Here is a 10,648-nt window from a genome sequence, read left to right as displayed (position 1 = left end):
AGATATGAGAGGTGTGTCTTTGATACTGATAAGGAAGTGTGTGACAAGAAAGAAAGGATTTTTAAATGGAGAGAACTAACATTCAAAAATGATTCACGAAAAATCATTGTTATTTAAAGATGAAAAACATTACAAATTTCAAAAAACTTACACTTCAAATCATTTTCCTTTGCAGATCAATGGATTTCCAAATAGTAGACTGAAAACAATATTTTAACTGTGTGGATTCTTCTAAAGCATAGGTGGCAAACACAAGTCCTGCAGGCTGAACCTGGCCTCTGCCTTCTTTAATCCAGCCCTGAACCTTGTTCCTACAAGGCAGCAGCACCAACCTCCTTGCCCCTAGTTAAGGAATAGTTATATTTACACAATTTTAAAAATACATACATCCCCGTAACGCAAATGTGGGTATGATATGGCCCTAGGTTTAAATGAGTGTGACACCTCTATTCTAAGGACAATCTCAAAAATCAAGGAAACTTCATATTTGGGATGTGGTTAATCATTTGAATTGTTTAAAGTGCAGTTTGGGAATAAATTTTCAGTGAATGATTTGTACAATGTAGTCATTTAGAATGCATGTATAAAGCTTGAATGTGACCAATTTACAATCACTTTTCTCAGTAAATATACTCTTTTAGAAATAATGTGTTATTTTATTCCACTGTAAAATATGTTTATAAACTTGGAAGTGATTTTTAATACAACAAATGTGGTTTAATAGGTATCATAGAAAGATTATTTTGGAATAAGTGCATGTGGTTAATGAAGTTATGGGTGTCACTAAAGGCCTTTCTGTGTTCAATGATTCCCAGAGTACCTGTGATGAGGACAGAAGTAATGAGTGCAATAAATTTTGGAAGAATTTTACCCACACATCATATCCTAATGTCCATCTAAAGTGCCAACTTCCAGATAACCACTGTAAAGGGGGAAAAGTCGTTGATCAAATGTCAAATCACAATACTCATCGGGTATTTTCTACTAAGGAGAAGACAAAAAGAGAAGTAAAAATATCAAATGTTTAAATCAATCTTCAAATAGCACTGAAAAAAACAATATTCCTGTCATAGACAAAGATTACAAATATTTACCATGCCCAAAATTCTTCAACCAAATACCTAATCTAAATACAGTTAACAAAATGTGCACCAGAAAACAGCATGCATGTGGGGATTCAGGTAAAACAGGTCATTGTTTTTCAGGTGTAAATCTACATAAAAATATTTATCCTGGACAAAAGGCTGATATGTCTAAAGAATGCAGCAAAGAATTTTGGATTATCTCAACCCTTGCTCATCATCACAGAATTTACACTGGACAGAAGCCTGATAAATATGGAGGATGTGCTAAAGTTTTTAGCCAGTCCTCAAATTTTAATGAATATCAGCAAATTTGTATAGGAGAGAAATTTTTCAAATGCAGTGAAGGTGGCAGTGTCTTTACCAAGTTGCATAATATTGCTCATCATGACAGATTTCATACTGGTGAAAAGCCTTATATGTGTCAAGAATGTGGGAAAGCCTTTAGGTGGTCCTCACAACTTAAACAACATCAGCCAATTCATACTGGAGAGAAGCCATACAAATGTACACAATGTGGCAAAACATTTACACAGTCTTCAAACCTTTCTTCCCACCAGAGAGTTCATACTGGAAAGAGGCCTTATGACTGTACCCAATGTGGCAAATCCTTTAACCATACCTCAACTCTTACTCAAAATCAGAAAAGTCATAGTGAAGAAAAGCCTTATGAATGTACTCAATGTGGCAAAACCTTTAGCCGGACTGCACACCTGACTCGACATAAAAAACAAAATCATACTAGAGAGAAGCCTTATGAATGTACTGAATGTGGCAAAGACTTTAGCTAGACTTCATCCCTTACTCAACATCAGAAAATTCATAATGTGGGGAAGCCTTGTGAATGTACAGAATGTAGCAAAACCTTTAAATGGACCCCAAATCTTATTCAGCATGAGAAAATTCATACAGGAGAGAAGCCTAATAAATGTACTCAATGTGGCAAAGCCTTTAGGCTCCAGTCAGCACTTACTCGACATCAGAAAATTCATTCTAGATAGAAGCCTTATATATGTGAAATGTGTGGTAAAGCCTTTAACCTGCTCTGTAACCTTTCTCAGCATCAGAAAATTCATGTAGGAAAACAACCTTGTAAGTATTGAGCATGTGATAAAGCATTTTTACAGTCCTCACACATTACTCACCATCAAATAATTCACACCAAAGGAATGCCTTAAACATGCACCTTATGTGGTAAAGTCTTTAACCAGTCACCAATGCTCATTTATCACAAAACATATTTATACTGTAGCACAGCCTTTTAAATGTGCATGATGGGATAAAGTCTTTAGCCACTTCTAACCCTTACTGAACTACAGAGAATTCATGCTGGACACAAGGCTTATACATGTGGACTAGGTGGCAAAACATTTTGACATCAGGTCATTCATACGGGAGAAAACACAGATAAATGTACTGTATATAACAAGTGCTTTAGGCATCAGAGCTGCCTTACCCAATATGAGAGACATCCATCTGCAGAAAAACTATAGAAATGTAGAGACTGTGGAAAGATTTTAACCTATATCCAAAACGTACCCAACATTTTAAAGCACTGTTTTCAACATTCCTTTCTTATATGGCATATGAGAATTCACACTATAAAAAGATTTGAAAGGGAAATTGTAGGAAATCATATAGGTAGACCCACTGTGTCATTATACATCAGGGAAATGCACAGTGGGGTTCATTTCTATGTTCATAAAGAATGCATGACTTTTGTGAAATTACACCATTCCCATAATCCCAAAGAATTTATATGTGAAAGTGGCCTCAAAGGTGTAAAAATTCAGGAATTTATGTGTTTGAAAAAGAGGCTCCAAATATCATAACTCACAGTAGAGAGTTAAAGATAGGTTTCAGGTATTGCTCTACATGAGAATATTACTATAGAAAATCATCCAAAGTTTAAAAACACCAATCATTACTTTTCAGTGTCCTTCAAAATGTCAAGGAGATACATGACTAGATCTGTATAATTACTCAGAATATAAACTATTGTAAATTTACGGCATTTGAAATATTTTTAGAAAGAAATATTAAATTGATTCCAGTCTCTTATCTGTTGATGCTACTATGTTTTTATTCCTGGTGTGTGTGTGAAATCAGTGGGTTGATTGTTGTTTCCTTCACAACCTGTGAACTCTTGTATATTAGGTGAGCTTCACTCATGATTACATTTGTATATAAGACTGAGGACACTGTAATGCACAATGTATTTAAAAAATCTAAATGAAATTGCTGGTTTTAGGTTACTCAGAATTTTATTTTATGTTACCATGGAAGTGATGCTATTTTCCATTGTAGTAATACATAGAAATATTATAAATTTTAACTACTTTTCTAAACCTCCCTCTGAAGAAAATGTCAATTTATTAAAATCCTGATATATCTACATAGTAGTCATAGGCAAATGCATTGATGTGGTTAAAATGAAAAAGCCATCAGTGCTATTTGAGGGAATTTGGACAGTTCATTCCTCAGTGCATAACATTGTTGCACATCCATGTTTTCTCAACATTTACCCTCCAGATAGAAAACCAAAGAAAAGTGCACTATGAGACCATAATGTACAAGAACAGTAACACTCCCCAAATGTTTCCAATGTGTGTGTTGAGAAATGGTAACACAATTGTACTGTGATTTTTAGATGATGTGTGAATGTATATTTTCATTAATAAAGGTGAATGTACTAGAACATGATTATGTCTTTAACATTACTCAAGTTTACAGATAATAATAGATTATTGGGTAATGTAGTGCAAATGTGGCATTAGGAGTTTCTATGGTGTCCTTAGACATTAAAAAAAAATTCCTATCATTGATATATTCTATTTTACCTAATGGACCATTCTAATAATTACAATGAGTAATATGTGTTTTTTTTAAGACTTCAGCAAAGCTGTTTTATAATATTGCTGTGGTAGCATTTTTTTTTCTGTAACTAGGAGCCTTGAACTGCCACAACCTTCCCCTGCAATTTCACATTCCAGTAGACAGCATCTCACAGAGTCACAGTTAAATGTCCCTTCTTGACCTGACTTACTGGCAGCTGCACTGAGCAACACTCTTCCTTCCACCTCAGGCCTTTCACCAGGCATAACCATTAGATAAGATCTCTGCACACTTTAACAAGATCTTGTTTTCTTTTTCTTTTTTATTTTTTTGGTTCATGTTGAACAATCTAAACTTAGCTCAAGAACCCCTAAGTCCTCTTCACATGAACCCTAATGAAATCACATGCCCTGGGGTCTCCTGCAGTCTGCCAGAATTTGGCCTCATCCTCACATGTAGCTACTATAGACCTGGTGTGTATGTCCCCCAGGGTCTGTGGGAAATAAAATTGTCTGTTTCAATTTGTTCTGTGGTCTTTTACATAACTGCTACTCACTATCCAGACCTAGGGTGCACTGCTTAACAAATGCTAATTTTATTTTTTCAATTTATTTATTTATTTATTTACTTATTTATAGAGAAGAGAAAAGGGAGAGAGTAAGAGAGGGAGAGAATCATCAATGTATGTTTGTTTCACACATGTTTCCACTGGGAACCTGGCCCACAAACCAGGCATGTACCCCTGACTGGGAGATGAATGGGCCACCCTTTGAATTTCAGACCATGCTCCACCCACAGAGCTACACTTGTAGGGCAAATGCTAATTTTTAAAAGTGTAGGCAACTATTCTTGAACAACCCTAAAATATTTTTTAAAGTGCAAACATGTTTAATTTCACAGTTCTGATTAATATTTTAATTACTTCCCTAAAGTTTATTTTTTATAGATTCATGATACAAGCGACATATCTTCACTGTTTTGTAGTTACCATTTCACAGGTGACAGGAATCAAAGACGTTCGATCTGGATTTAATTTTATAATCTAGGTGTGTAGTAGTGACATCTACTTGCTTACTGAATATTCATGATCTCCTTCCTTTACTGAAAAAAGAAAGTGTTCACTTTTTATTTATTTTTTACTTTTTATTTTATTGCATTTCAACTACAGTTGTCTACATTTATCCCCCACCTCCCTCCACTGATTCCACCCTCCTTCGCTTTTGCCCATGTGTCTTTTATATAGTTGTTCCTGAAAACCCTTCTACCTTTCCTTCTCATTATCTCCTCTCAAGTCCCCTCTGGATACTGTCAGATGTTCTTAATTTCAGTGTCTCTCAGTTCTGTTCTTTCCATTAGGACAAGATTTTTCATCTTGATTTTGTCCACCTCCCTGTGTTCCTTGCTCTATATAGGTTAGGGTTGCTATGTTGCTTGGTCTCTTTAGGGTGACCTTATGTAGTGAGTGTCCTATAGGATCCACTAGCACAGGCTTTCTTTTTACCGGAGCTGGGGGCTCCTGCTGTGTCCTCCTTTCCATTGTGGGCAGTATACACTGCCATTGAAATTAAGCCTTGGTTTCTTTTGTACTTGAATGGGATGGGTTTACACCTGAGCCAGTCTAATGTGAGGACTAGCCACAACAACGCACCTCCAACACTAAGTGCTGTGGCACATCACCTGTCCAGGGGAAGGTCCCTCAAAGCTGGACTTACTTCAGTGTGACTCTGTTTACTGGTGAGGCTGCTTCTTCAGTTTGTTACTTGTGAAGGTTGATGGTGGTGCTTTGGCATGAAATGAAGCTGTCTGCAAGGTGGCCTAGCTTTGGGACATCCACCTGTGCTTCCACGTCTGCCCTTCTAGGTGACATGTTATGAGATACAAAAGGATCTTCACATGGCTGCTACTTTAGATTGTCTTAGAGGTACCCAGGAGAAGTCGAGTTGATGAAAATGGCCTGCTTTCAAATGTCCTAAGGACAAAGACCACATGCAGGTGTTACAGAATATGCAGAAATCAGATGGCCTGTTTTATAGATATTAGAAAAGTCTGAAACAGAATCAGCACAGGCCAGATATATGCAAAAGCTACTGGAAACAGCATGGGGGTGCCTCCAGTTCTGGTGGGGCAAGATATCAGGAAATTCCCAGAACAAAGCTAACAGCTGTAGTGAGGTGGTAAGATACTCAGGTATGGTGTCGGTCCTACTGAGACTTGTGGTGGTGGTGGGTGTTCTTGCAGAAAAACAACAATTACCCTTGACCGCACATCTGTCTGGGAGAAAGTTGCCCCTCCAGTTCTCATTGTGATGCAAGATCATTAATTTCCTGTCTGCATGTCCAACTGCTGCCATGATGCTGAAACTCAGAGTGACTGAGTCCTTGTAATTCCATTCTAATGCCCTTTAAGGGGAACATGGGGACTCCAGGTACCTGCTGTGTCCCTCCAGCAAACCCTCACTGGTTTCCACAGCCAGAGGTTATGGGGACTTGTCTTCTCCCCAGTGCCAATGGGGACAGGGGATTCTGATGTCATGCTGGGAACCATCAGTCTTTAGTGGGAACTTCTGGAGCCAAATTATCTTTCCCAGTTTTTAACCACCATACAAACTTTTCAACGTGGGACCTATAATTTTCATATCTTTGCCCCTTCTACCCATTTCTATGTGCCTTTGTGTATGCATACTTTTAGGAGTTCTGTTGAGCCAGATCAGGTGGTTTCAGAATGATGGTTTCTGTACTTTAGTTGTGATTCTGATGTGTTCAGGGATCATTTGAGTATAGGGTTTTACCTTTTTCTGTAATCTTGATCCCAACCCCCCTAGGCTTTTTTTTTATATTTAGATTACATGTATATGATATCTGATCATGATTATTCATTTTTTCCTACCTCTGCTTTATTTCACTTAGCAGAATATTCTCATAGTTCATGCATGTTGGGTACAAAAGGGCAACATTTTTTAGTCTGGAATCACTGAATAATAAATATTCCATTACTAATTCATTTCATATATGAAAATACTATTTTCTATTCATTTGCTACAGCTTTAGCATACTTCTCATGGATTGACTTTTATGTAGAATGCTCCCAATGAACATTGGTATGCAGCTTTCTCTTATAGGTAGTAATTCTATTTTTTGGATATATTTCCTGACTGGGATGTCTTCGATGAAATGGTTTTTTTTTCTTTCTCTAGTTATCTTTGTTTGGGCCTTTTACACTGATTCTCTAGTGCATTCACCAAATTGCACATTCCCCTCCAATGGTGTGCTAGAATTCCCATTCCCTATCATCTCACTAACACTCATCTCTACTGTTTTTTGAGGACACTAGTTCGTAAAGATTGTAAGGTAGTATCTTCATGTGATTCAAATCTGAATTTTGTGCAAGAAAAGAGCTGGAAATTTGGACCATGGTAGGAAAAGCAATTTTTAAAACATTTTATTTATTTTTTAGATAGAGAAGGGGGGGAGAGAGAGAGAGAGAGAGAGAGAGAAAGAGAGAGATATCAATGTGCCATTCCTGGGGGTCATGACCTGCAACCCAGCCATGTACCCTGACTGGGAATCGAACCTGTGACACTTCGGTTCACAGCCCACGCTCAGTCCACTGAGCTACACCAGCCAGGGCCACCCCAAACTTTTTTTGTATTAATTTTCACTTGCAAGTCATCATAGTTGTAGAAATGGAAAATATCTTAGTGCTTATTTGTGTGTTGAAACTGATGAGCCAATACACTAAAGTGTTGAGACTCTGTAACATTAAAAAAGCTTTTTGTGGAGAACAGGGTGGGCATCCAGAGAGGGTGAATCATATGGCTTTCAGAGAATAAAGAATGATGAGAGTTTTGAGGTCTTAGGTGATGTCTAGGCTGAATCTGGAGTGCAGTGCCCTATCACAGGTTCAAAACTCGCATGGTATCAAACAAGGCAAACCCTCAAGATGCATTTCCAGTTTTCCAGACTGACAGAAGAAGGAGAAGATGGAGCAAGACTTAAATATATCAATTGTTACATTTTCAAATAGATTCAGATTTTCCATAAGACTCTGAATGTTTACCTAAACTGCTGATTTCTTGGTTGGGAAATACCCTGATTTTCATTCTTCACATACTTTGTTACAACTCTTTTTTGGGGGATCCCCATATTGGTTTCATTTATGGGCATAGTTTTGAAAATGCTGTAAACTACTATTTGTATACATCTCATAGGATAATTTTATGTAAGCTAATGCTTTTATGTTTATTAGGCAAGAATCATTAAGGAACAATTTGCCTCAATGTGAACATTTATGAAGTGTATAAAAGTGTTGATTTCAAAGTTACATAGGACCTGGCTAGTGTAGTTCAGCAAATTGAGTTCTGGCCTGGGAATCAAAGAGCCGACAGTTCTAATCCCAATCAGGGCACGTGTGTGGGTTGCGTGCCACACCCCCAGAACAGGATGCACCAGGCACATCGACACATTGATGTTTCTATCCCTATCTTTCTCCCTCAGTTGCCATCTAGTAATAAATAAATAAAATCTTGTCAAAAATTATCTTAAAGCAGATTTAGATAGGAAGTATTATGTGTCATGGTTCATGTAGAACTGTATTAATTATTTTTAATTTAATACATTTTTCAGATCTTTTCATCTTTTGAAATGAAAATATACATACAAGAAAGACACAAAGTATCTGTTCCATAAATGTTAACAAGGCCTCTGGTTCACTGAAAGAACCAGAATATCACAGGTTGTCAAAATAAGTCCATTTCTGTGTGAGCTGACTGTGGCCAGGTACTTTAGAATCAAATGTAGGTGTGTGGAGATCAGGTAGCTTACAGTAAGGTAAAGGTAAACAGAATGAATAAGAAAAGAGATCCCAAGATTGTGGGTGGGTTTTTCAACAAGGAGACAATCTCCATTGTCCCGTGCCTGCACTGTGGGGCCATTTCTACCTGACTGGTCTTCATATTCGGAGCCAGCACATTTAGGAGAGAAACTGAGGTCTGCAGTGGAGTTACCATGTCAACTAACACCTGATGTCCTCCATCTATAATTTGTTCCCATCACAAAATAATAAATACAACTATTTTATACGTGATTTTAATTTCCCATTACATTTAACACCATATTTCAACAGTTGCGATTTCAAAAACGAAGGAATGATTTGCAGGCAGGACTTCAAGAATGGAATTGGGAGTCACTCCTGAGTCCTAAACTGAACATTACAAAATAATTTGAGTGTGCACTTGAAGTTAAAACTGAATTTAAAACTGGTGCACTTTAAATGGAAGGAATGGCCCTAAGGACATTTAAAGTAAGAATCCAATTAACTTAAATGACACCTGTGAAATCCCTTAATATCACACAATCTATGATGGCTGGGAAACTACACTTGTTCTTCCTGGGAGGACTGAGAAGCACAAGGACCCTGGGAAGCAGGTAAAAAGTCAGATATGCATTGCTAAAAATGGTGGGTGTAGGTAATAAACTCACTGTAACCTGATTAACTTATAATAATCATTGAAACTGTAAAAATGTACAAGAAGAAAGAGGCTGGGAAAAGCTGCTTATTTCAGTAGGAAAGCATGCTTTCTAGTAGAGGTGAGCAGGTACAATAAGGGAAAAGGAAACAGAAGGGCTAGGTATTTATTCTCAGAACAACTGGACTCAAGAAAATAATTGTTCTTTCCTCTGGCCCAGAGAAATAAGTCCCTGAACTACATTCTGCCCAGGAAAGCTGCACGTTTGTTATGGTCTAGAGTCCTATGGGTACCAACTTTTTCCTTTGAGTTGTAAAATTATTGAGATATGATTATTGTGTTTCGCCATAACATGTTATGTGAGGAGGACCCTACCAAGGGTTTTGAATCAGAGGAGTCTCATTGCAGATTTATATTCTTTTGAATATAAATGGATTCATTTCTGTTCATCAGGGGACTCTAATCGTGCATAGGAAGGTCTTTTACAAATATTTTCCGTATCTCTGGAATTCATGTAAAATATATCAAGAATTGCTTGGGGGCTTAAATATTTCTCTTGCTATAGTAGTATGTGCACATTTAAAAGATATGTGTTGTTCTGTTGGAGAGGCAGAGTGTTCTTATGAAGAAACAACTCAGTTTCCCTGCTCTTCTGGAGAGAATCATTTCTAGTGTGTTTTTCATCCTCTTTGACCGCTATAGTCAGACTAATATGACCACACTCACCATCTCACTAAAATTGAACACTCCTGGTCACTAATTGGTGGATTTTCCACTACAGCCAGCAGTTCTCTGGAACTCCAGTAGGTTCAGTAACATATTGAATTGAGAGTCATACCGTACTAAACTGCAGTAAATATAAACATAAGAGAATGGTTACCAATATAACGTTTCAAAAATCATCTGAAATTTATGGGAGTGTCATAATCTTAATACTTGACAGAAACCTCACAAATATTCTAATTATGTTGAAGCCATATAAAATAGTTCCAAGTCAAAGGGAGTGGTCATGTGAAGACCATAACCAAGGAGAAATATGCAGAAAAGAGTCCTGGTCCCTACTCAGTGACATCTTCAGGGCTCCTCCACTCACGTCTCTGGTATTATCAGGCTTTTATTTAGGTGCTGCCCACAGCCAGACTTTGCTCCACTCAGACTCCCATCCCTAGGCACTTTGATAAAGTTCACTGCGCCATTCATGAGACTCAGGAAGTTGTTACAGATCCCAGAACTTCTTTCAAATCTTCCTCTGTCTGGTGTTTCTCGT

At 37.4% G+C, this 10,648-nt stretch overlaps 1 protein-coding gene across 1 annotated transcript; it reads left to right on the top strand.

The window, feature by feature from the left end:
* Nucleotides 1-1,249: 1,249 nt before the first annotated feature.
* Nucleotides 1,250-1,873, top strand: LOC123825389 (zinc finger protein 883-like). Its single transcript, XM_045848758.1, has one exon. The coding sequence runs from the start codon at nt 1,250-1,252 to the stop codon at nt 1,871-1,873; it is 624 nt and encodes a 207-aa protein (XP_045704714.1).
* The last annotated feature ends 8,775 nt before the right edge of the window (nt 1,874-10,648 follow it).

Source organism: Phyllostomus hastatus, unplaced genomic scaffold, assembly GCF_019186645.2.
Source record: "Phyllostomus hastatus isolate PE091 unplaced genomic scaffold, TTU_PhHast_1.1 phas_contig_635, whole genome shotgun sequence".
NCBI lineage: Eukaryota > Metazoa > Chordata > Mammalia > Chiroptera > Phyllostomidae > Phyllostomus > Phyllostomus hastatus.
Note: the sequence above shows the minus strand (reverse complement) of the source record. Positions and strands in the feature narration are given on the sequence as shown.

What these genes read in the sequence shown, in the direction of transcription:
- LOC123825389 (XM_045848758.1), top strand. Translation starts at nt 1,250, where the DNA reads ATGTCTAAAGAATGCAGCAAAGAATTTTGGATTATCTCAACCCTTGCT.